Genomic DNA, 27,255 nt, shown 5'->3' on the forward strand with positions numbered 1-27,255 from the left:
GTTGTGAATCAATCTGAAAGTGTGTCTTTTTGACTACATATAAAAATTACTCTGTTTGGTAAGAACATGAAACAGTTCACTAAGTGAGTCAGCTGTGAATAAATCTGAAAGTGAATCGTTTTTACTGACTCAAACTGATGCACAAGATGCAATTCTACATGACTCAGACATTATGGCTCACGGCATGTTCATTGTTGCATTCACTACGATGTCTGACGAAAGCTCATTTTAGCTTACACAATTTCCCAACTGTTACCAATGGCAACTTTAGTTTTGAATAAACTAAAATACAATTTTAGTCACAGTCCGGAGCATTATCAGAATACAGAAAAGGCTACATGATCACGGTTAACATCATTTACAAACAAAACATTCTTTGCCTAATAATAATTTCAATCCACTCATGCTTGGTTCTCTAATTAAATTAAATCCTTATCCTTTTTATTTAGAAATGGAGTGCTCAGACGTCCCCCAGTGTGTCCTTCAGCCGAGGCAGCCCCAAATTAGCGCCTCTATTTAGAGGAAAAACAAACAGCCAATATGAGACCCGCTGTTTCCGTAGCCTCCTTTGAACGTGTACCCTTGCAGATACCATCCTGTGTGTCTTGAGTAAAGGTACAGGCATCCGCGGGGGAATTGACTTGCGTACAGCGAGGGGTTAAGCCTGGGAGAGCGGTCAGCACGGTACGATAAATGACCACACATGCTCTGGCTCGGAGCTCGTTTCACACCACTCCTGATGACTACTATCATCCACAACTGCAAGGAAAGAATGAAGGAGAGAGAGCGGACTGAAAGAGCAAAGAAAAAGAACAAGGGGACGAGAGGGAGAAATGGAGAAAAAAAAATCTGGGCCTTATTTGTTTCACCTGCTGTGCTCCTTCAGTTCCACACTAATGGCATTCCCATGGGTTGTGTGAGCATATCCTGCAACCACGCACTGTAGATTTAGACAACAGGCCTCGGCTACTGTGTTAGCAAGACACTGTGGCGCATACTAAAACAAGCCCTGCCTACAATAAGACCGCATGTGAGTCGGGATACAAGGGGAAGAACAAAGGGGGATAGGTGTGCTTTTATATAGTCGAGGGGGGAAAAAGTATCATCTATTCTACCTTTTAAAAGTTTGGGGTCTTTAAGAAATTTCATTGTTAGTATGCTCACTAAGGCTGCATTATTTGACCATAAATACAATAAAAATGTCAAATATTTGTACAATTTAAATTTGTTGCGCTGCTTATTATTTTTTGTAGAAACGCTGTATTTTTTAAGTGCTCACACTAGTTTTAACTCTATAAATAAAAACATAAACCTGTCAACTCAACCCAAGCATTGTCAAATCGAGTGCCTCAGCATATAGTACAGTATCAAAATATAGTATAGCATATATAATATAGCATATAGTCATAATCAAAAGTTGTTGATGGCAATTCCCACCAACTAAACTAACTCCAACATCAATACAAGTGTTTAAATACATTATGAACAAAAACTGCAACAATTCTGAAGAGATTTGACTTTCTTCATCAGATGGTGGAGTGGAGTTGTCAGTGTGAGTTATCTACTGGAGCATGACTCTGGCCGGTGTCCAGCAGAGCTCTTCACTGCAGAAGAGTACAGCTGATTAATCTCAAAGGTGCTGAGCTCTCTCTCGGCCTCCTCACTTTAAGAGAAACCAGCTGTGTTGCTGCTACTGCAGCCTGACTTGATACTACCATAAACCAGAGCGCAAGGGATTCATAACCGCTTGACCCAAAATAAAAATGTTGTCCTTCCTAACCCATCTTTTCTTGTTTCAAACTTTCCTTTGACTTCTTTTAATATGCAGAGCAAAATGTGATTTTGATTTGAAAAATCTTCACAAAAGGTCTTTCACATAGAGCAAAAGTTCCCAGTGACTATAGCTGTACTATAAAACAAAGTAGTGTGAGCAGGAAAATTTTACCTTACAGTGAAACGGCAAATCGAGCAAATCGAGAATTGTTGTGAACGCTTCAAGTACAAGTTGTGAACTCAATCTGACTCAATGAAAAAAATGCCAATAATATAGAGCACTTTTATCCTTCTTTTGGTGTCTTTAGTTAATAGCGGTCACTATAAAGTGTTGCTGAATGGAAAAGAGCTGCATTAAGGTTCTTCAAAAATTCTTCACTGAAAAATAACAGTTTGAATTGTTATGAGCGGGAGCAAAATAATGAGCGAACCATCATTTTTTGGGTGATTTATTCTTATCAGCATGAAATCACCTAATGCAACATGGACGCTTACTTTTCAGTGAAGGCTTCTCTGTCCATTCACACCCCAGCCAAACACGAGCTCTTCATTTACATTTACCATTCAGCAAAGCCTTAATCAGTATTAAGTGTCAGAGAGGCCTGTATTTATACGTGATGCTGTGTTTCCAGCCTCCAAGCATTGACAGCAAATCCTGTGTGTGTTTTATAAAGCACGGTGGTTCGATGGGCTGGATTAGGCTCAAGTCACCTAATGACTATATTATGAGCCTGTGCATTAAGGAGGATTAATCTTAATCTGAGCTGTTTCAGTTTGTTCTGTGTGTTTGTGTGTGTGTGTGAGAGAGAGAGAGAGAGTGAGATGGCAGAGGGCCTAGAGAGGAACAGCCCAAACACGGCAGAGCCGCATTAACGAAGAGCTCTGGAGGGTCTGAACTGATCAGTCCTGTGTGGCCTGACTCCTCGACTCCCAAGACAGTGATTTTTATATTAGGGGCCTGTGTTGATAAGTTGCGGATCTATTCATGTCGGCTGCACAACACCCTACTGTCCATGAACTGTGTGTAACCTGCAACAGCAAAAAACTATTTCGAAAAATGCCATAGTGAACCGAAGCACTTCACATACTGTGTTAAAGAGCTAAAATTATTGTGAACAGTGCTACGCTGCTTTTAAGCTTCCAGTCAGAACTGAATAAGATGGAAAGCTATGAAATAATGTATTAAACATAACACATCCTTGTGGTTGACTTCACTGGTTGCTCACTACAACAAACATCAAAAGCAGCATATCTGATTCACAAACATTTGAGAGTCAGTTTTCAAACCAAACCAAAAAAAAATAAAATTAAACCATGAAACTAATACGAAAATAAATAAAGATAGAAAAAAAGTGGGCAACAACCACTGGTGTTAAAAAAAATGCCATTTGAAACAATATTAATCTTTATATATATAATCTTTATACTGCTGATTAAAAAAAAAAAGTTTTGTTTTAAAAAAAATCTGGGAAAAAAATGTAATGTCTGTCATTTAAAAAAATGGTACTCCCTACACAGCATTGAAACAGTAATACTGGAAAAACAAAAGCAAATTTGTCGAGAACAATCAGAGTGTAATCATCCACCAAGACCAAAGGAACTGAACGTCTGTTAGTGCCAGTATCTCTCTCCATGGTAACAGCTGGTGACTTTGAACAACACAGGCTCGGGGACCACATTTCTGTGCAGTGATACCACAGGGTCTCCACAGTGGGCAAACATTAAAGCCTATCGGGTGTACTCCCAGTGGGATATTGAAATGCTATGCTGAGAGTGGCGGGCAATGCCCTGCACAGCTTAGCAGACCAAGGCGACGACAACTGTCATAAATTACTCCCCTGTGGGTCAGCATGTCTGCAGTACTGTAAGCAGTCCGGCATGGAAAGAGGGGTGAGAGACCGCAATGTGCTTTCCACAGGCCGAGACTGGCATCAGTTATGACCTGTTCAACTACCGTAGCTCTTAAAACAAAGCAGCACGCACCAAGACACACACACAAAGCTAGAAGAGCAGTTCCAGGGAAGAAAAATTACGGAAGGACTTGAAGACTCGTGCGTGGCCTCAACTCCCTCTTAGTTTCCATTCATGGGCTGAGAGTTTGAAGAGCAAAAGCAGAAGTACTCGAGCCAAATTCCCATCCCATCTCAACCTTTTCTAGTGATGTCTAAAGTGCACTTCCCTGGGGCTTGCTGTTTGTCATAAAACATCTCTCAGCACATAATTTACCCCAAACCGGAGAAGCAAAAAAGAAATACAAACACAATTTACAGAAGTGGTGGTGGACCAGAATACTGCAGCCGTTTGCCAGTAGTGCAGTAATTTTAAACCGTGCAGCATTAAGTGGCTCTTCCACCATACTGTGTGGTAATGTGGGACAGCTGAGCACATGGGCCCCTGGCCAGGGAGTGCATTATCTTTATGAATTCATGACAAAATTCTTCCTAGATAGCAACAGCAAGATAGGTGTTTGTAAACATTCAAGCTCCGTTTTCACATGAGAACATTTTGAACAAATGGAGAGCAAGAAGAGACGTCCACACACTACGCAAGCAATTGGTCATGCCCTCCTAGTCGCAAGCCTACTCTGCCAATCAGCTTGCTTTGCAAAATCACAAGGTTCACTAAACATACAAAGCTTTTTATTATTTATTGACCGACACATATTGGAAAAAAACGATCTGAAATTCACAGGGTTCCCAAACTTTTTTACCTTTTGAGTCATTTGTGAATACTGGATAAGAATTTTTTTCAATTGAAAAATGAATTATTCAGGGTTTGGTAAAAACTATTCACTAATAAACTGGACATCACGATGGCCAATCCACTATCTGTGTATTTATAATAGTGATGACTTAAGATTTTACCAATTTCCATGACTTTTCCAGGATTGGACCAAATTATTTTAAAATTATCTGATATTTTTTTGCATTTTCCATGGAAAGTCTTACCATGAGATCTCTTGAGTAAAAACAAAAATGATTTATAAAATTAAATAAGAAAAAAAGAAAGAAAAGCAAATTGTCTGAAAAAAAAATTACATTAGAAAAAGTTTGCTACCAGAGCATACTCTTGAACGCTATAAGAATCCAGATGCCAACAATGCTCAGAAGGTTTCAGACTAAACTTGACACAATGTTGCTTACATTACGGGCTTTGCTAGGCTTAGTTTATAAGTGCATAATTGAGACCCTCATTCCCTTTCACACTTGTCAACTAGCTCAGTTTTTTTTGCCAGTCCCGAGATAAAAGTATGACATTGATATGGATTTATTAACCTCAATTCAACTCAATGTAGAATGTTTTATTTATTTGTTCTTTGTATGAATATGCACTATGTAAAGGAGGACCGTGAATAAATTACATAATGTGTTTTTTGTTTTGTTTTTTACCTTGTGACAGATCTCTTTCCCACAAATCGAGTTTTTGCAGTCTGTTGCGTCTCCATCTCGGCCGTCCGTTCCGCACACGCAAGGCTGCGCCTATCCAATCCAACTGGCATCACTGCCATGGAATGCTGAAGTCCACATTTTTCCCCATTCAGCAAGGAAAAACAGCCATTCAAAACCAATCAGCTAGAAATGTTGCTTTGTTTTTATTTTCAACTGAACTTCCTGGAACCTATTATGAAGCTGTCAGGGATGTATATTTAACTATGGCAACAGTGGGCCTCCTCGCCCACTTGCGCCAATGGTCATGTCACCTCTGATAAACAGAAAAACAATTGGCTATCCTCTTTGTCACCTTAAAAGAAAATTGCCGAAAGAGTGTTAGCAACGAGATGGCTAATCATAGGCAGAAGAAATGGAGATCTGATGAATACTGTGGGACTTTTACAGTGGTTGATAAGTTCCTTGTGATTCTTCATTGAAATAAGACAAACTCTTCATTAATATTATCCTAACATTTAGATTGAACTTTCTGAGGGTCTTTCCATATTCAAATAACATATCTAGTGATCCCTCTTGCCCTATAACGATGCCCTTCCTTCACCAAGATCTGGCGCAACCTAATTGATTAAAACAAATTAACTGAATGGAGTCTGAAATTAGATTCCTTTGTTAATCAATGAGATTAAATGACAATTAAGAGATTACAACCATAAATTTCAACAAAATGTCACTGAAAAATTTACAGGATGACAGAAGTTTAAAGATTGAGTAATGTTTTTGTTTTTTTCTAAACTGTTGAGTGCAACAATACACCCAACACTGCAAAAAGAAGAGTGTTATTTATTGGCTTACTATATTGAGTGCAGACCCATATATCTGTGCTGTTGAGTTTGGAATCTGTGCATTGAGCCCAGGATTAGCCCAACCTAAACTTGACTAAACAGTAACAAGCCAGCCGACTGGTTCACAAGTTCAGCCCACTGTGCCCTCCCTCAGCCATCTTCAAAGAGAGAGAAGAAAAAAAAAATAAAATAACCAAGACAGAGCGACTCAGTGCATGTTCCCAGGTCATATATTCAGGGTCAACATTTCATCACTTATGACCACTGCCAACACTGCCAGTTTAGCAGGAATTATTTACGGTTTAAAACCAACACGGGCTTGTGTGTATAACTGGGATGACTGAAGACTGACCTGTACATACTGGAGCAGCTCACCGGGGGGTGGGGGGGACGTGACTATCTTTACTAGAGTTTAACAGTTTTAATTCATGCACTTGGCATCAATGACTTATTATATGCTATTACGTAATATGTGTTAGTATCATGTGACTGTGTCATTTTAGAGCTAAAAAACATTGATTTAAAAATTAAATCTGTATGTGCATTACTTCGTTTAAACACACAGGTAGAACAAATTGGGGAATCACATCTAATTTCAATTAATTATTATTATTGAATCAAATTATAAAGATTAAACCTATAGAGAAACATCACTATAAGACTACTGAACTGTAAAATATTTCAGAATCATTTCAATATAATAATAATAATAATAATAATAATAATAATAATATTTGATATACCAACACTACAATTGCTATACTAATATTTATTGTTTTTTTGTTGTTGTTGTTTTTTTGCTTTCAAACATTAAACCAGAGAGATTTTATTTTGGGAAATTATTACTAATACTGAAATACTACTACTACTTCCAATAATAATAATAATAATAATAATAATAATAATAATAATAATAATAATATTACATATTTATATACACATACAAATCTTGATATTCTCAGCCTGTATAACTATATTTGTAGTTACTCAGCATCACTCAGCTTTATTTACAGTGTTATGTCCAGATCTTCAAATGCTCTTAAGTCTTTGTCTATGAGTCGAAGACCAAGTTGCACAGCCTGGATAGCACCATGCAAGGCAGTAAAAAAAAAAAAGCATGAGCACGTGGGGAGGGACATTGGCAAGCCAGAGTACCAGCAGGTCTATTTTACTTTCAGAGCAGTCATCACCTCCTTGTTGTCCTGGGTTGTTAGCATGTCCACCGGTCAGCTGTGGGGGCTGTGCCCGAGCCACAGTCTCCTGTCCCTGTCAGCATGATGGCTTTTGTCAAAATTTGTAATCGGGGGCACTGATCTGATTCTATTTAAGAAGGGCTCGTCAACAAGTTTAAAAGAATTGCCGCACATGTCACCTCTTTCGACTGAATATTTATGCAGCCAGCCCCCTCAAATGAATGGCTGGCAGTTGTTTAATCATCTGAGAGCGTCTGTTTCTCCCCCGACGGCGACAAGAAAGTTCTGACCCGTGTCACCTTTATAAAGAGCTCTGCTCTAAACTCAGCTGCTGGCCTAAAATAGGAGCTGTTTTTTAATGCCAGGCCACTTGAATGTTATTGACTTTCCAGCACTCTGTTCTTTGCCGACAGTGGGCATAAGGCCTTTAATCGTACGGTTGAGCTTTGTCACAGCATTTCAATGAAGACTAATTGAGAGTGTCACTGGACAACTTCCATGGATAGTGATTAATGAAGTGCTGGTAACACACGGGCTGATCAAACACGGACACTTTCCATACATCTGTCACACATTTTACAACAGAACTCATCATTTTCATTAGTCGAAGAGAATAAGATGATGGTCCAAGGAATGAGTGATGGCCACAACTTGACAGTGGAGACCCAGGGGCTCAAAATTTCAGCACAGAAGGCTGCAAGCAAACGTGTGGTATTTATCTAAATAAGCTCAAGGGCATTTCTGTAATCGGAGTAAAATTATTTTTTAAATGCTTCTATGAGGACTTCTCCGCTTTGAACCAAACCAACCATTGAAAAGAAGAATCACAACATTACAAATTTTGATTCCAAACCAATCATTGATCTATTCACAACATGTACTGCATATACTGCAACATATACATAAACTGCAGCAATAAAAATAAAAAAACTGAAATATACTAAATATGTTTTAAATATCTTTCCATAGACCCCATTCTTACTGTGCCTTCACCAACCCCACATGCCCTAAATACTTTGTGTACAAACACAGGACTCAATCTCGAACCCGTGATCGTTATCATGTTGATAACCACAGCTACGGTTTGGTGTCTCATGGCTGTAAGAAAGACACATGGTTGCCAAGAGTATATCCAGTTTGGGTGTTAGCTATTTTCGATGACAGACACATTAGCAACCGGAGACGTTAAGATCCAGCAATTTTTAGTAAACCGCCATGTTGTTTATACTTGTTAAGCTGCTGCTCTCCAGTCCTCAACTTTTTTGATACCTATTGTCAACATTTCAAAGACATTATCCTTTTTGATACCTATTGTCAACATTTCAAAGACAAGGATTAAGAAAAAGGTTTTTTTATATATATTTACTCAGTTTCTACCAAAAAAAATTCTAAATTTTGGCATAACTAAAAAATGTATATAATTCATTATAAAAATGTCAATGTAGTTATAAGATTTTAAGCTTCTTCATACATCCAGGTTTTTCAAAACTGGAAATCCTAGTTCTTTAAAGAGGGAAAAACCCTTGTTGAAGTAGTGATTTAAAATAAGAAATACCTTGATTTTTTATTGTTTTGGCTATTTTAATGCTTGTTTTGTCTTATTATAAATCATTTTAAGTCATATTGAGGCATCCTTGGAATATTGCTGAGGCCTCCAAGAGGACCCCTGTCCCCTGGTTAAGAACCAGTGCTCTAGACCATAATGTACAGGTTACCATTGGCTGGTAAAAGCAACTACAAGACAGTGAGACAATTATCTGAACAGTGAGACATGTATGTCAGAAAAGCTGTAGCTGGAATCACTGTATGTTCTGTAAAGGGTTGCCAGGTCTGCATAACAAACCAGCCCAATCATGGACAAAATTAAATTAGTATTACAGTTACTTATTTTAATTATCATTAAAACCGTACACGATTACCATGATTTGAACAACTCAGGATAAATAATTACTGTCCAGCATGAAGCAAAGTTTTAAGTAACAATCTCACATGCGCACAGCAGGCAGAGTAATTTCGTTTTGTGTGAAAACATGGCAGAAAGCAGGGAGGTTTAAATAGAGTGCAAAGGGAGTCATACAAAGGAATATATGAATGAATTAACCTCTGAAGGTTCTGACTAACTTTAGAAAAGATTCAATGGCATTTTGTTTTCATCTTCACTCCATGTAATACCTAATAAAGCAGTGTTCTTATGCTGCCTTCACATGCAATTGGAAATTTCCTATTTCCCACTTATTAACTCGTGATTACAAGCTTGTCACATTCAAATGCTTTTTTTTTTTGTCGGAAAGAATCAAATGTAGCATCCGATTGTTTATATATTTGTCAACCATTCACCATGCTAGATAGTCAGCTTGCTGAAGATTCTGGAATTTCAGTCAAATACATGCTTATTTCACTGTTTACACCATGATAATTTTGGTCACTATAATCGTGATAAGAAATTTTCATACCGTTTCATCTCCATATGAAAGTAGCCCAATTCTACAGGAAAATCAAGGACTTGGTAACACTGGTTCTATTCTTAATTACCCCTTTTTAGAGATCGACCGATATATCGATTTACCGATATTTATCCCGATATATAAGCATTTTTCCATAATCAGATATTGGTTTTGTAATATCTGATTCACCGATAAACGCACCATCTTGTGGGTGTTTTGAGAATTGCACGCAGGATCGCCATTACAGCGCGCCTGAGGGGAGATGAGACAAGAAATACAGCGTGCAGGTCCTTGATTTGCTGTAATTATCAACTTTATTTATGCAGTTTGTGCAGCTTGGCTCTAAGAAATAGAGAATAACTTATGGAGGTATGTAAAATAATCCTTCAAGTCCTGTCCCAATAAAGACGTAACTTTGCATGAGTTAAATAATATGCAGCCATTAATGAGCGCATGTTGGAAATAAAAGCGCTGAATTGAATTCTCTCGCTGTTGTTTATGCTCATCGTTAGTCTCGTGAAGTCAAAGTCATACAGATTATCCGTCAAGATCCTCTCCCAATAAAGACGTAACTTTGCATGAGTTAAATAATATGCAGCTATTAATGAGCGCATGTTGGAAATAAATCTGCTGAATTGAATTCTCTCTCTGTTGTCTATGCTTAACGTTAGTCTCGTGAAGTTGAAGTCACGCGATAATCCGTCAATATCCTCTTCCAATAAAGACGTAACTTTACATGAGTTAGGCTAAATAATACAGCCATGAAATAGCGCAGAAATAAAAGCACTGAATTTAATTCTCTCTCTGTTGTATATTTGCTCACATTATTCTCGTGAAGCCGCTTTCATAAGTTAACTAACCAGGTTGATGCTTCCTCCAGCACGGCACAGCATGTAGCTTTTAAACAAGATTCACTTGTTTTTAAAAACACCCTAAATTGTATTAACATTTACTTTATAAAACATTATTTCGCTAATAAACATCTAAATAAATACAACTCTATGGAAATTAATAGCCTATTTATTATCTCCATGAGCGATTCGCAGTTTGAGTATAGTTCTGTGTAACTGCAACTGATAAACCTCCGCACTGTCAGCAGGCATTTCATATCTAGAAGGACACAAAAATTAATAATTCTTATATAAGATTCCATTTGAGAAATGCAATAAAAAATCTGTTTTGTTTGCTATATTCCAATAGTCCAGAGAATATTATTCAGTTAATTTATCCAGTGAATTATTATTGACTTATTAAACCGCTTATAAACCTACTGAAACTGTAGTTTAAACTGAAGCTTATATGACCCCTGTCATTTATTTTTCTCCATTTGAAAAAATTAGACATTCTACATTTATTTTGCTTGTTAAGTTTTGCATGCTTTTTATAAAAAAATGTTTTTATTTTTTGTAATAAGAAAGACTAAATTTAATATGAAAGACTCATTTTCAACACTTTATTTTTAAAAGAAAGATGACTGAAAAAGAAAAAAACCAAAGTGAATATGTTCTTACTTCACTCAGTCATTTATTTACTTATACAGTAAATAAATAACGGTTTCTGCATTTTGGTTATCGGCACATAACATGCAAATAATTGGTATTGGTATCGGTTTAAAAAAAAAAAAAAAAAAACAATATCGGTCGATCACTACCCCTTTTCCACCAGCATGAACCAGGTGCTAGTTGAAGAGCCAGTGCTATTGCTGGTTCGGAGTTGGTTTGACTGTCGAGCCTTCTAAAGAACCGGTATGCCTTTCCACAGGCTAGAGAGTCAGGTCTTACGTCACTGAATACGTCTAATCTTTCCCACCAATGGTAGCATGGCAGTGCCAAACACAACAGGCTTGTTCAAGATGCATCAGCACACAACACCAAAGCGCCGCAAAAGCGATCCAAAAGCACAGAGTGTTGTCTGCTTTCCAATCACTCCTGCAGCACCCCGATGCCACACATCGACTGGTCCGTGCAGCGCCGATGCATCCTGAACAAGCCTAAACACACCATCAATAATGCCAGACGTTGCATTGCTATTGATGTTCATAGCTTTGCAAACCTACACTGGCATCCAAACACAGCGAATCCAACGTGTTCATGTTTAGCTGCTATTTCAAAAATGGCGGTCAAATGTGTCTGTTTGTCTTGTTGGTCACGGTAACCCCGCCCCCAGCCCCTGACGCAAGTCGTTCTTTCTTCTAGACTAGCAATGTTTTGGTGCTACTTACGAACCACTTTTCCTGATTCGGAGAAGGTGCTTTGGGTGTCAAAAGACAAAGAACCGATTTGAAACTAGGCTCTGGCTCCAAACCATCACTCAAAATGTCTTGGTGGAAAAGGGGTAAATGTGATTTTTCAAGTCTGAATTTGAGTGAAGAATGTGGTTGTCACTTCTGTAAATAACCACACTATACAGTACTTTTACAGAATGAGATTAAAGACTCAAAGAGGAGTGACAGCCACATTTAGCTGCAGTTTGTATGTTGGTAAAGAGTGTTTGATCAGTTACACATGATTACAATAACATACGATTTCTCTGTATCCTCTGCCTGCACTTTAATCTTTATCCAAATACAGCTTTGGCTTCATGATACAATGAGAAATTCTTTAAAAAAATGTTGTTGAAAAAAGGAGGAAGAATTAAACAGAAATTCACTCAACTGTGTATTAAATAAAATAAACTATGCAACACACTATAGGATGTATAGAAGAACACATGGCCTAGATAAAGTGCAGAAAATAACAGCGACTCAAAACAGTCAACGTTTGCTATAAAACCTTACTTGCCCATAAAACCAGGACTTTTGTGTGCATGCTATATGGGTGACAGTGAAGGAGTGTGTGTCATAGCATTGACAATCGAGAGTGGTTTAAATTTTATTCACCAATAAGCCTGTCAATATGCGTGACTGTAAGTCTGTGTGTGTGTGTGTGTGTGTGTGTGTGTGTGTGTGTGTGTGTGTGTGTATAGAGTAAGGAGTGAAACAACACAGTTGGACTTGAATGCACACACACACACACTGATGCCTATTTAATTAGAAATGTGTATTAGAATGTTCGTGGTCACAGGGTCCTTATGGGGCATGAAATAACAAGCAGCTGTGTCACCTGTCTGTCTGAGCTGGTGTGTGTGTGTGTGTGTGTGTGTGTGTGTGTGTGTGTGTGTGTGTGTGTGTGTGTGTGTGTGGAGAGAGGTTTATTAGCTCAGTCCATAAAGGCAGTCTGGGATTCGCACAGGGACGCCCTAGGCTTAAGATCTGAACGCCACACAAGCAAGGCGCTGCATCTGAAATACTAATATTGGCCCTTATTTCTGCAAACCCCCATCCCAAACCATTCCCCCTCTACCAGGGCTTAGTCTACTGCTGGTCTACTGTGCGTTTTGATTTCTCCAGCCTGACAGCTTTGCAAAAAGAGAAGCCTCTCAACATCATAAGACTCTCCATTGTCAATAAAATCTGAGCAACCTCTACTCTTGCTCTAACATTACACTCCTCAATGAAATCAGACACTGGTTAATCTCACACCTTTCATCTTTTAGCAAAGAAACCAGACTAAAACTTTTTACCACTATCAAAGGGCAATCACTTTGGTCAGAATCAGAGAGGCTTTGTAATAATTTAGCCAGGCCTGCATGTAAGCCAGATTTAGGGAGATTCAGTGTGACCAATAACTACAGTTATGCCTCCTGCATGTAGCTTGAATCTTTTTCTAGTCTCAGGGATTCACATGAGGAAGCTCACTGAAAACACAGAGAATAAAGTGCTCTTGACATCACCAAATTGTTTATACATCATTCAGGTTTTTTCCCAATTCCCTAGAAATCCCATTGCTTAAAAAAAAAAAAACATATGTCAGGAATAAATGTGATAAAGCATTCAGGTAAATTTTTTGCTTTGTTATTGGGGTGAAATAAAACATAGAATTGACAAAATAAATAAATTGCACTACTGTTTAAAAGTTAGACAAATATAAGAAGTCTCTAATGTTCTGAATTAACTTGATCAAAACTATATTTTTGGTGTGTGTGTGTGAAATATTATTACAATTCAAAATATCGGTTTACTATTTTAATATCATTTAAAATGTAATTTTTTCCTCTGATGCAAAGCTGAATTTTCAGCATCATTACTTCAGTCTTCAGTGTCACATGATCCTTCAGAAATCATTCTAATATGCTTATTTACAGAAAGAAACATTTCTTATCATTATCAGTTTTCATATAACTTTATTTTCATTGAAATATGTGTTGATAGTTTAGTTTTCTTTAAATGATTGTCATGAAAACTGATAAATGCCACAAGCCAGACTCAAACTAGTTTTGCCGCTGAAGCACCACAGCTCAAATTGCAGCTGGAACAATTAACTGCAAGGCCAGAGACCAACAATGATTTCTAGATTAATAATAACATCTTTAATTGTTTGAAACAGCCATCTAAATTTAGACTTGACATACAAAAAAAAAAAAAGACAACTACAAACAAATGGTTTAATTCTGTCAGTCTTAACTTGGCACCTTACTGGTTTACTGGGACTCAAGAGGATACAAGAGCATGTCTGGTGCACATCTTCTATTATGACAGGAATACAAATGGGCTGTCTTCAAAATGATTGATCAGATGTGAAACCATGCTGGCAGAACACCAACAGTACAGCTCACACAAAAAAAAAAAAAATGAGAAAATAAAGACTTAGCTAAATTTATTCCGGCCTCCTGTAGGTTAAACATAGCAACAATGTGATTTGAACAAAGAAAACCAGCACATGGCACTTGCAGAAACTGCAGATACCCGGTCATTTTGTCAGTCTAGGAAATGCCAACTGTCCTGTCAACATGTCTAAACACAAAGGGCTGTGGGACGAAGGCAGAGGTGATGAAACAGCCCAAAACCCACCTTAATACCCGTCAGTTTATGAATGTCCTCGGCTCTCAGTGTGGACTTATTAAGGGCCAGTAACAAAACGAGCAGGCGTCAAGCAAAAGTCTCCCAACCCTGGAGTCTGGACCAATTACCACCTCGTAAGAATATACTTAACAGAACATTAAAGAGCAATCCAACACAACCACACAAAAACACTCAGTACTTTAGAAAGGTACAACAGACTGAACTGCAACCTGTAATAACCCTCTGCATTACAGAATTGAGCCTAATGAGAATTTTTGGTCCTATAAGCAGCATAATTTTCTTTAAACAAAATATATGTTCTTTTATCTCACGGAGGAAAACCTTCATGCCTCAAAGCCAGTTTGAAGGACATTTCAAGCTGCATACAAACAGTGGTTTCATATCAGCAGAGTGTCTGTTTACATCAGAGTAATATTAATTCAGAAGGCAGAAAGTAATTAAGCAGTCTTGTTTGCTAATCATCATCTGCTGCGCTGATGAGGGATTACTGCAGACCTCACAACAAAAGCTGCCAGTGTAACTTGAGTCAATTTGCACTATCTACAGAAGGAGCTTGACTATTTTGAGAGTCTCGAGTACAAATCAATTTTTCTTCGGTGCCGTTTTTTTTTTTTTTTTTTTTTTTTTTTTTTTTTTTTTTTTTTTTTTTTTTTTTTTTTTTTTTTTTTTTTTTTTTTTTTTTTTAGGTGTAGAGTACCTTTAGGTGATGCAGGATTTATCACTGAAGCAGGAAATTAGACAAATGCAGAAACCAAAATGTTTTTGTTGTTAAAACGGTACATTTTTTTAAAAATGAAAATCACTACATTCTGCCAGGGTGGACAGTGTCTTTGCAAATAAAAACAAGCTATATGAAGGCCATTATAATAATTTGATTATGTGACAATGTCCGTGCTGATTTTCTTATGTATTACTACAGGTAAGTGTCTTTCAAATACAGTACCATCAAAATTTGGGGGTTGGTCAATTTTTTTTTTTTTTTTTTTACATTTTTAAAAAACTAAAATGTTGTGAAATATTATATCTAATTTAGAAACTGTTTTCTATTTTAATGCATTTTAAAATGTAATTTATTCCTGTGATGCAAAGCTGTAATTTCAGCATCATTACTCCAGTCTTCAGTGTCACATGATCTTCAGAAATCATTCTAACATGCTGATTTGCTGCTCAAGAAACATTTCCTTTTATCAACATTGAACAGTTGTGTCATTTAATATTTTTATGGAAACTGATACATCTGAAATAGAAATGTTTTGTGACTATGTAGTTTTTACTGTGAATTTTGATCAATTTAATTTATCCTTGTGAAATAAAAATTAACTATACCTTATAAAAACCGTACTGACCCCAAAGTTCGGAATGGCATTGTATAGCTGATATTGATAAGGTGATCATTTGTGAAGTTATGGCCGATAATAACCAAGTCTGAAAGAACAGTGTGAAAATGGATATTCATTTGCTACTGAGAACTGCTACAGAATTACATTTAACAGTATTGTTAAATTATTAAAGATTTTTTAAAGTTAAAGTGAGCATTAGATTAAAAAAAAATATACAAAAATAATCTAAATGTAAAAACTGTGGAAATAAGTATGCATAATTAAACACCAATTTCAAATGATTCTGTAAAACTGCATAAATACATTTCTAACACTGGCTAATAACCATTTATTCCTATTTTATATGACATTTAACAAAACCTCCCAAGACTAGATTTTAACCTGTAACACACTGCAAGGAAGCGTTCTCAAACAGAGCAGTATATAATTTCACTTCTCTGGCCCGTATAATTGTTTTAACCTTGCAGCTCACACACCTTTTAACGTTTCCTCTTTAAAGCACTGGGTTAGCGAGGTTAGACGGTCAGGTCGGGGGGTGTGGACACGCTGCATGGAGTCGGGCAGCTTGTTGTACTCCATCTTGTCCTCTGTTCCTGTCAACATAACCACCGCACCAACGCCACCTTCACCTCCTCCATACACATGTACCCCCATGCCGTGAGCCTTTCATAGCACAGAGTATGATTAATAGTTGTGCACTGGGCCCCTCCATGCACTCAGCACATTGTTGCGAGGCTCTGAAACAGGACAACAGTTGCATCCCCACCTAACACTGGGCCTAAGCCCTGACTGTCAGTCCCCGTTTAGAGCACTGTTAACTGGCCAGATTTACAGCTACTAACCAGCACTGGGTTGTTGCTTGGCAAAGAGGAGACAAGCATCCATCATCACGACTTATGGAGGGTTTTATTACAGCGGGACAGAGGCCATGATGAGCACACTGCCACCCTGAGTGACACCATACAAAGCTGTGGGTGTTAAACTTACCACAGGGACGGATGACTTACATATGAAGCATGTACTGTGGATTTACAGAGCTAAAGTAACACTTCAACACACCTTCGGAAAAGCATCTGCGCAGCTTCAAGTAATGCATTTCATTATTCAAGCCCGAGTGCTGCAGCTAGACTAAAGCCTTTGCTATGCGATCTACATTTACAACAAGGAGCATGCAACAAAAAATGAAAAGAAAAAAAAACAGTACATTTAAAGAATATCACTGAAGTTTTTGTTTTGGGACTCTAGCTAACAAAAGAGAAATTAAGTGATTTCGATATCAATCAGCTTTAGTGTCACCAAACAAAGTTGCAAAATTAATGTCTGTTTTCAAACAGGTTACACCAACATTACATTACTCTCCCGTCTCACACTGGGCCACCTTCATGAAACATTAGTCAAATCAAATTTTTTGCAAATCATGTGTAAAGCTGTTCTGATGTAAATTTTTGCATTCATGAGTGTGCATTTTTTCTAAATGTAAGTCAGTATGAAAAACAATTTATACCCACTCCCAACTATAAATAAATAGTGCCTAAAACATCAATTTTTTAGTCAAACAGCAGACACGGCTTTATTTTGATAAAACTATTAACTATATTAATATCTAACAAAATCAATTACCGTAGTTGTGAAAATAAATTTCATTGATAAAAATTATTTTAAACAGCCGCATAATATATGTTTGCCTTCTTATTATCAATAATTATTATTCTTAGTCTTAAAGGGGACATTGGATTAAAAATTCACTTAAAATTCACTTAGTTTCAACTTAAATTGTCTTAGCAGTGTGTGGACACAACCACCCTACGATGATAAAAATCCATTCACTATTTTTTTTAAACCCCCCCAAAAAAACTCAATTATCAAGGCAATTATTTGATTTTCTGAGCAGTATGACGTCATAATACACAGGCCCGCCCACAGCCACTGATGGACTGTCCCTTATTAGCATATCTCTGCCCTCAGCCAGTCGTACACTGTCCGATATTTTCTCCGCCCCCGAACAGCTGTAGTGACATCTCTTAAGTAATGCAGGTGTTTTGTAGTAGGATGTAAAAGTAGAACATGAGTATTTATTTTCTCCCGACATCAGTTAGGACACAGTGGTTAATTTTTACCTTTGATGGTAATGTGCCAGCAAATACACCTAAAATCGTTTGTCTGCACAAATCATTTTACTCCAGACTGCTTTTTGAATGAGGTACAATTCAAGGCAGGTTTTGCTAAAAATGTTACCATTTAAGAATGGATCAGTACCCACTGTTCATGATCCAGCTGCACCTCCAGGAGGAAGTCTCACACTTAACATTTTTTATGATTATTTGCAAATCACCTTTCCTCTTCCACAGAAGCATCTTTCCTCTGGCATCAATGTGGCGAAGAGGATATAAGGACAGTTGAGAATTGTTTTGGGATAGAAACCCAGGACGGGTGATTTGGCGTAATGGAAGGAGGCCTCTCTCCTCAGGGAACAGCAGTTGTAAATTCCTTCCAGTGAACCTCTCACTATTCACCAGGTTAGGTCATCTCATCTCTATGACACTGACACCAGGACAGTAACCCTGCCTTTAAACCTTCAGCTTAGCATAAGAGGTTAATGATAATAATTTGGACATTACGTATATATAGTTTGATGTCAGCATGAGGCAAATATCAAGTCTGTTCTAGTGACCAATTACTGTTGATATGACTAGTCAACTAGCCTACCATTAGGCCCTTTCGCACCGCTTTAGTTCCAGAACTAAATGTACAGTACTGAAGTACTGGGATGATTTTGCGAACTATTTCCCAGTACCATTTAAAGGGTTGCATTCGCACCGACAGTGTGTCCTAGAAAGTGACGTAAGCCGGTCAACAGCGACGTCATTTGTGTGTGGCGTTCAACAACGAAAACAAAGAAGAACGTTAACAACAGTTAGATGGAGGATGCTGTGATCGGAGCAGTGTTTTTATTGTGTCTTGTGGGTTTCACAATAATGGACATGGAATGTTGATGTATACATAAAGTGATTGAAAGAACGGAAAAGGAGGACTAAGAATCTCCAACAACAACTGGCTGTGCTACATTTCCTACAAGTGCCTGCACTTCAACGTCCGTCCATCTATCGCTGTTCTCCATACTTTGCGAAATAAGCTGACAATGTATATTTACACTGCATTTTAAATCATGGCGGATGAAGGTGTTTTCGTACGCGTCTGGCCAATCAATGTATACTTACTTCACAGGTAGCACCAGTTGTGCTGCTTAGACAGTCCAGTACTAAAAATCACACCCAGTTCCGAAAAAGTGGGTAGTTCCACAATTAGTTCTGGTACTATGAAAAGGCTCCCACGGTGCGAAAGGCCCTTTTGTGAACTATCCCTGATGCTGAATTCAGTGAGGTTGACTAGATTACCACCATAATCAATAATAAAAAAAATATCTCCTGTAATATCTCTCCTGTAAGTCATTACTGTTATTTCGGTCATTATTATTTTGTAACTTTAAACCTAAGTGACTTCCCAGTAGAAGCATTCATCACATTGATATTGAGAACACTCACACGCTACTTTCTATTTGTTTGCAATCTCAGATGACGTTACCAAGGACATGAGTGGCAGACCCTCATGTTTTCTTTCCTCTCCCTTCACTTGAAGGGGAAGGGGAATTTATTTGCTCCATTTGCCGTGGTAAAGTAAACATATTTGCATTTGTGTCGGTCTGACCTGACTTACGACTCTGTTTTTTTTTCGTGTGCACATTCTTACAGATCATCTAGCTATGATATACATCCACATATCAAATGGCGGAAGAGTCCACAGGGCCTCAATGGAGCAGCATATTCCCACGTGCCCCGGGAGAAACCCTTGTTGGGACGCCAGCACACAGGCGCAGCTGTGAGCCAGAGACATATCACACTTGACCTTGAGCTATAGTTCACTTTACATACATATGTTAAGACTGAAACAGAGGACACCAATGGCTGGATAAAATAAAAATTAACATATTAATAACATATTAAATGGTAGTGCAACAAATGTTATGCAAAAATTGTATATTGAACCCCATTACTTAAAATGTGTAGGTTTACATGCCAAATATAGTTTCAAATATATATACAGATAGAGACAAGAATTTGCAAAAACTGTACTCAAGAGCTGTCAAAGGCAAGTCAAATATCTTAAGAAGACACAGTCAAAGGATTCCTTCACAGCCCTTTGTTCAGGAGATGAAGAGATTACGAAAAGCGCCTAAAAAGAACCAGCGATCAAAGTATCACTGAGATGTTTACTACAAAACCCAGTCACCATCCAATCATCGGATGGTGTGGTCTGACCTATTACAGGAGGAATTTCTTTAGTACCTGAAAACCAAACGAGAGGAAAGTCTAGGAATACAGGGTAAGTGAGAGAGCTGTCAATCAAACAAAGCTCTGGTATTGGATCTACCGGGTGGCATCTTTAAACCTGTATTTGTATGATGTATGAATAAAAATGAGAGGATTTAGTCTGTCGGCTTCCTCTGCAGACTTGTCAAAAACCTGACCTTTGACATGAAGGGAGGGGGAGGGCTGGAAGAAGATTCAAAGCTTTACAGGACTAAGGCTCAGGCTGACTAGTGTATAAAAAGTGAATACCATGAGCAGGTGAGACATCTTCATTCAATGTGACGTTTCCTTCACCCCCCCCCCCCTCCTTTTTGCCTCAGTGGTAGATATTCAATGTACAGCCAATATCAAAAATATCCCCAGAGAATTAAATGACTCCAGACTGAATCCTATTTCTCAATTTGATGTTAAACAGACCATGTTTCATAGCTAGAATATCTCCCTTACAAAACCAATAGAAACATCAAGCAGTTGTTTACCAAGCTAGACGTAAGATCTAAAGCTCATATCTCCAAGACCACTGTGTTTGTGGATTTCAAAAATGGAGATCTAAAAGAGTCTAAAAGCTGATGGCTGAAAAATACTTGACATTCATTTGTCACCCCAAGTTGATTGTTTGTGATTAAAGAGGGGTTCTGGATTAACAAGAACATTTGAGTGGCTTCTGCTGTCAAAAGAGGGGTACTGTCGTTTACATTTATTCTATAAATTGAAAAAAAAAAAAAAAAAAAAAAAAAAAAAAAGGAGTCATTTTACCAACATATAAACATTATAAAATTCAAAAAAAGGAGGCGGCTACCAAAATTTTTGTCAAAAAAAGGATAAGAGCAAAATACTTTCTGTATGACTTTCAACTTTGGAAAAACCCAGAGACAACTTTTTTTTTTTTCTGTATGACTTTCTCTAAAATCATAAAGGAAGCTGTCTGTCTATATTAATTCATTTATAAAACTTTTACCTATAATTATGATTGTGTATGGAAAAGTCTGCAGATTCAGCATTGGTATGTAACTCCATGAGTCTTGTTCAAATAACAACAGATGAAACAGATCATTGCTGTCACCACCTTCATGCTTGAGATTCCAAGACAAGAGACAAATAGAAAACCCAGTGAAACTCAGCTATAAAAATAAATAAATAAATAAATAAATAATTGGGTACTTGTGGCATCTATAACAAAACGTAACCTATGTTCCTGTTGAAATAGAAAGCTAATTTCCATATAATCTGCTACTTCAACCAATAAGTTCCAATTTGTGGGGGGAAAAACTTCACAGTATGCAAATCTACTTGCAAAAATGTTGGGGAATTTTTTTTTTAGTCTTGTTTAGCACATTTTAGCAAAACCACACTCACTCCTTGAATCAGGTGTAGTGCACATCTAGGTGAGGTAGCATGAGTGCCAATGTACTAAATTCGGGAAACTCTTTGTTTCATAAATACAAAAATGTTCTTATTCAAGAAAAGAACACTTTTTTTGTGGAATGGGAGACAACACTTCCTTTCCCAGAACAATCTATCTCTTGGGTTGACAAGCCTCCCTGCTATATTTACCCAACCTAAACTGCAGATGATATACTTCCAGCTGCACTCTGCTGCCATACGGCACATGTGCCTGCCAATCAAATGAATGGTGCAGAGGAAGGAGAATGAAACCTTTATCAAGCAAGGGAAAGTGGCTAGTAAACCTTTGGGGCTAATCCACATTTCCTTCAGCGGAATCTTTTGTTGTTAGTTAAGATAAAATGGCCACAATGTCAATGGAATTACAAGGCTTTCATAAAGAAGACAGCTGGGCTACAAAAGTCCACTCAACACCATTTAAGACATACACATATAATTTAATACACAGTACCGTAAGCCAAAACACTGGCAATATAATATGACCCCAATTCAACTTATTTCATCATTCTTGAAAAGGCATTAAGCAGTATTTGTGCATTACTTACTAAGCTCTTACATTTTTAAATCCATTATTAAGAGGCAAATAGTAAGGTAAAGCAGGGTTCAACACTAAGGATTTTTTCTACTGGCACAGACGGGCCAGTGGTTCAAATTATAACTTGCCCTGCCAACATTTTTACTGGCCCTGCCGCAAAAAAATAAAATGGTTGCCTTTATCATTGTTTTTGATTTATGTTATCTTGTATTTTAATAAATAAGCTTTTATGACACCAATATTTTAGATACTTAAATTTTACAATTCTCGATTTCAATTTCTATACAATAGAAAACTACCAACCTTATGCTTTAGGTTATGTTTCTATGTGTTCAGGTACAGAAATTGAATAATCACATCTAAAATAACATTTCCATATTTTTCCACTGTGTTGGACCTTGATTTTCATAGCCACTTGAAATTAATGGTAACCACTGCATTTTAATCATGAAACTTTATACATACTTGTAGCATGTGCAATGTTTTATTTAGACTGTATAATTTCAAAATCTGAAGCAAAAACAGAATGGTCTGACTTTAGCTTTGTGAAATTATGCTACATCAAACATCAGCACAAAACCAAAACAGCAGACGGGCTTAATGAGACGCAGATTCACTCTCTGCCAGCAGGTGGCACTTATGCAACAGCAGCATTTAGAGCCAAGATGAAAAGAAAATGCCATGTAACCGTTTCTGAAAACAGTCAGTTCCACTCAGAAACACATCCATTTAAATTTTAATATTTAGGATTTTGTTTTTTTATTTTACTTTGCATTCACCTTCAGCGTCGCCAGCCTGTTAACGGACGTTTACATAATAAATATAATAATAACATAATATTTCCACACAAATTACATTTTGAAAAAATTATTGTGATGCAGTTTGTGTGCAAGCACGGAACAGAGATAGTCTGAAATAAAACAATAAATGCCCAGTTAACTGGTGCATCTGTACTATAAATTAATCATTGTTAAAGCTACAAAGTAACTCACCAAGAAGAGTATTTTGACACTTTTTTTGTATGTATTTGTCTGTTCAAACGCAAGAAAGACACGGAAAGAAACTTAACTCAGGGCTTGGGCATCAGAGACGCAGCTGTCTGTGCGCACACTGCTCACACAGAACACAGCGCGCAAGTACTGAATGGAGTTACTTTCGCGCCTTGCTGGAATGCTTTTAAATTGCTTGAATTTTTGGTTCTTTTAATTAGCAAGGCTTTAAAACAGATGCAAATGATAAACTTTTTGTGACGACGCGGCAGTGGCCCGATCAGGCAAGTGACAAATCCATTAACTGTCCCGAGCGTCTTTCACGCTGGCCCCGGGCAATCGTTCAGTCCTTATTGCCGAGTCCTGTAAAGTCTGTAAATCAAATAAATGTATTTGATACTTCCAGAAATAACTTATTTTGCATCATACACTATCATTCAAAAGTTTGGAGGCAGTAATTTTTTTTTAAATAACTCGTATTCAGCAAATTTACCACAGGTTACTGTAAAGATATTTATGACGTTACAAAAGATATTCATTTCAAATACATGCTGTTGAACTTCCTATTCACAAACTGTTTTCAACATTGATAAAAGTAAGAAAATTTTCTTGAGCAGCAAATCAACATATTAATATGATTTCTGAAGAATCGTGTGACACTGAAGACTGGGGTAATGATGCTAAAACTTCAACTGTGCATCACAGAAATAAATTACATTTTAAGATGCATTCAAATGGGGGGGGGTTAATTATACTGTAATAATATTTCACAATTTTACTGCTTTTTTTAATAAAATAAAAGCAGCCTCGGTGGGCAGAAGAGATCTTACTGACCCCAAACTTTTAAACAATAGTGGCTTGGAAAACAATCTTCTATGCAAGACTATGAAGTAGTTGAATGAAAGTCAACACTTTCTCAACAGCACAAGAGAACTAACAAGGCCTTTGCTACGGGTCAGAGGGGGAGTTTGGCAGATTTCTCCCTGTTTCCAGACACAGCCGCTCCTGTCCATCTCCGAACAGCACTATTCTCCGGAAAGAGGACTCCCTGTCCCGGGCTTCCATTACAGAGGCATGACGACATGCAGACAGAGTAGAAAGCTGCTACACAGCTCATCAACTTACACCCCTCCATTAATACACACTGAAACTCACTATGATGAATCAGGCTGGCATGCTTAGCAGGACTTTCAGCTAACAAAGGGAAGTCATGTTAGTCGAGATTGTCTTTTGGGTAAGAGGGGCAGAAACAGTCTAAAGGGCTTGTTTTAATCAGTCATCACACTCATTCAACCCTCTACGGACACCTTGGCAATTGAATTGCCATTGGCTAGTAAATTTTTAAGCTTTCTCGCCAGACTTTTATCTATAAATTCCATTATGTTTCCATGTAACTGAACTTAGGACTGGTGGTGGTGCTTTTTTGGTCATTCAGTGTTTTCGTAAAAAAATGAGAAAAAACTATCAATTATACTGATAAGATAATAATCATACTATGAATTCTACTAAGAACAATATAAAACACACTAAGGATTAACAAGCTGCTGGATTCATGAATATTAATCATGTTGTCTGTCTTCATTCTCTCAAACTGATTTGCTGAAATCAAAACAGGGATGATAACAAGTGATGAGATTGTTGTTCGCGCATTAGCTAAGCCTACTACCGGAGAACCTGGCAGTTCTTAAAAGCTGAAGAATTCCAAAGGAATTCCATTATTTTGACAGGAAAACACAACAAAGAACATCTTTTACATGTAAGACTCTCTTGCGCGCTCTCTCTCTCTTTGCGTTTGAGGAAAAAAAGCAAAGCGTCGGCGAGTCGTGCGCCTTCACTCTAGAGTTTACGGTGCGTCAAACACTGGTGCGCTGCGCATCCATTGACATAAATTGAAAAATATCACAGATCGCCTGATGGAGAGAGAAACTCTGAAGCGCTCAGTCAACGTGTTCGGCGAGTGAATATATATCTGTGCTAAACTTATACTTAACGTCCAACTTTAATTGGACTAAAATTTATTAGCCAGTGGCTAATATTAGACATCATTTAGTCACCCAGAGTGAAGATTTAGTCGCATATGCGAGTTACTGGGATTGTTAAAGTTCTCAACTTATTTGGGGATTCACCTTGTCTTCAAAAGTCTTCTTCGATCAGTTGTCATGAAAAAATTATTTAAACAGTAAAATAGATAAAATAGTAGGAATTTTCATCCAAGATCAGTTATAAAATTATTATAATACCCTTTTCCCCTGCATCACGGCAAGAAAGAATTTTCTTTTCTTTTTTAACAAAGGAACAATTGCATAAAAACACAGCATAACATTTACCTTAGCTGTTCATTAAGAGGCATTTGTATAACTAGATGAACAAACACTGACAGTTTCAATGGGACCCAAAACATTACGAGGTGCCATAAGAGCCCAATAGTAAGACACTGAGAAAGATAATATTGACTGATTTGAAAAGGCCATCCCTTTCCTCAGAGGAAATTTAGCATACACCTGGTTAAATTTGCTTTCGTCCTGTAGCAGGAAAGAAGCACTTGCAAATGCTAAATGAGTCTATTTAGTTTGATCCCACCAGACGTGCTTCATTGTAGTCTCCAATAAAGGAAAAGAAGAAATGGTGCTTGCGCAAAAGAAAACATACCTTTGTGGGTATTTTTTTTTTTTGTTTTACTTTTGTCAACCAAATCTGTACTATTTAGACTGAAGGGAAAAGGATATTTCAACAGTTGCTATTACAAAATTTTGAAACTAGATAAATGGACTACAAAATGACAGAAAACTGTCCAAACACCTTGTTCAATAACTTATTTAGTAACTCATCTACTGCAATCCTGAATTTGATCATGTCTAACCTTTTATGTTATTGAGGGTCTCTTTCAATTGGCTGAAGCTGTTGAGTAGTGGATCCTGTTCTTCATCCTGTGAAAAAATGAGAAAATCATTTTATCATTCTAGTTAGCGACAATTTGGCATGTTATGATTTATCTAACAATATCATTTGATATTTTCATGTTATTTAATTGCATTATGTATTGGGCCAATATTACCCAAGGGCCTTGCTCAAGGGTCTCACCTCAGTCGTGGTATTGAGGGTGGAAGAGAGCACTGGTTATTCCCTCCCCCCACCTACAATTCCTTCAGGACATGAGGTTGTGAACAGAAACATTCGGGTTGCAGGTGGGAGTCTTTGATTCTTAGCCCTGGACTGCCCCAACACATTTAGATTACCTTTGCCATCATCAAACAATCACTTAAAGTATATTTTTAACATATTTGATATACATACACACATATTTGATACACATTACAATGTTGTGATGCCTAAATTTACTTGTAGCATTTAAAACGACGATTTTTTATGTTTTATTTTTACTTTTACTTTCTTTAGACAAAATGGTATAAAATTTAAATATCAGCCATAACATGAAAACCTTTATCGGCTTATCAATTTCAGTCAGAATCATATTAATATCAGTGCATCCCTAATTTCAATATTAAAGAATTATGAGAAACATACGGTCATAAACTGGCCAGTGTGGTCACGCTGAATATTATTTCAAATATCTAACGTGAACCTACATTTCAGACAACTTACCAAAGGAGTATGGGTACTCCATCTAGAGTTCCTCTTGATAGCAGCAACGACAATAGAAATCTCCCCTTGAACGATGTATATATTCTTGTCCACCATCGTGAATCTAGGATTTAATTAGAAATATGCAATTAAACACAAGTACAAACTCAACATCAAACATATATAGTTTTCTTGATAGCATGAGATACACATGAACATTGTATACGATCATCCTAGTCAGACAGCTCAATTAGACCACAGGTTATAGAGCAGAGCTTAAAGCTGGAGGTCACCTCGGTGTAAAGCATCAGATAATGCAGCAGACAGGTAGCAGCAGATCAGACTTCTTTATTCAAGACAGTGCCTTGTGGGGGCAAGACAGGCATAACCGAAATCACAATGTTTTTCAAAGACATGTTGATGCAAGGATATGTCTCTCATAAATGATAATGTTACAAACACATAGAAATACAGATGATACATAAAACTATGAGGCT

The 27,255-nt window shown here is 37.3% G+C and overlaps 1 protein-coding gene across 6 annotated transcripts in view; it reads right to left on the minus strand.

Moving 5' to 3' along the window:
• LOC109074183 (Golgi-specific brefeldin A-resistance guanine nucleotide exchange factor 1-like) overlaps positions 1–27,255 on the minus strand; it is a 79,588-nt gene that overhangs the window by 50,142 nt on the left and 2,191 nt on the right. For 5 of the 6 annotated variants that reach the window (XM_042768567.1, XM_042768566.1, XM_042768563.1 and 2 more), the window contains exons 2-3: positions 26,780–26,882; positions 26,037–26,103 (exon numbers count right to left, since the gene is read on the minus strand). In XM_042768567.1, the coding sequence (XP_042624501.1) occupies positions 26,037–26,103; positions 26,780–26,875 (163 nt within the window). In that variant the 5' untranslated portion in view covers positions 26,876–26,882. Of the gene's footprint in view, positions 1–26,036; positions 26,104–26,779; positions 26,883–27,051; positions 27,086–27,255 lie in introns of those variants that run through there. The other variant, XM_042768565.1, reaches the window with a different exon arrangement.

This window comes from Cyprinus carpio, chromosome A13, assembly GCF_018340385.1.
Source record: "Cyprinus carpio isolate SPL01 chromosome A13, ASM1834038v1, whole genome shotgun sequence".
NCBI lineage: Eukaryota > Metazoa > Chordata > Actinopteri > Cypriniformes > Cyprinidae > Cyprinus > Cyprinus carpio.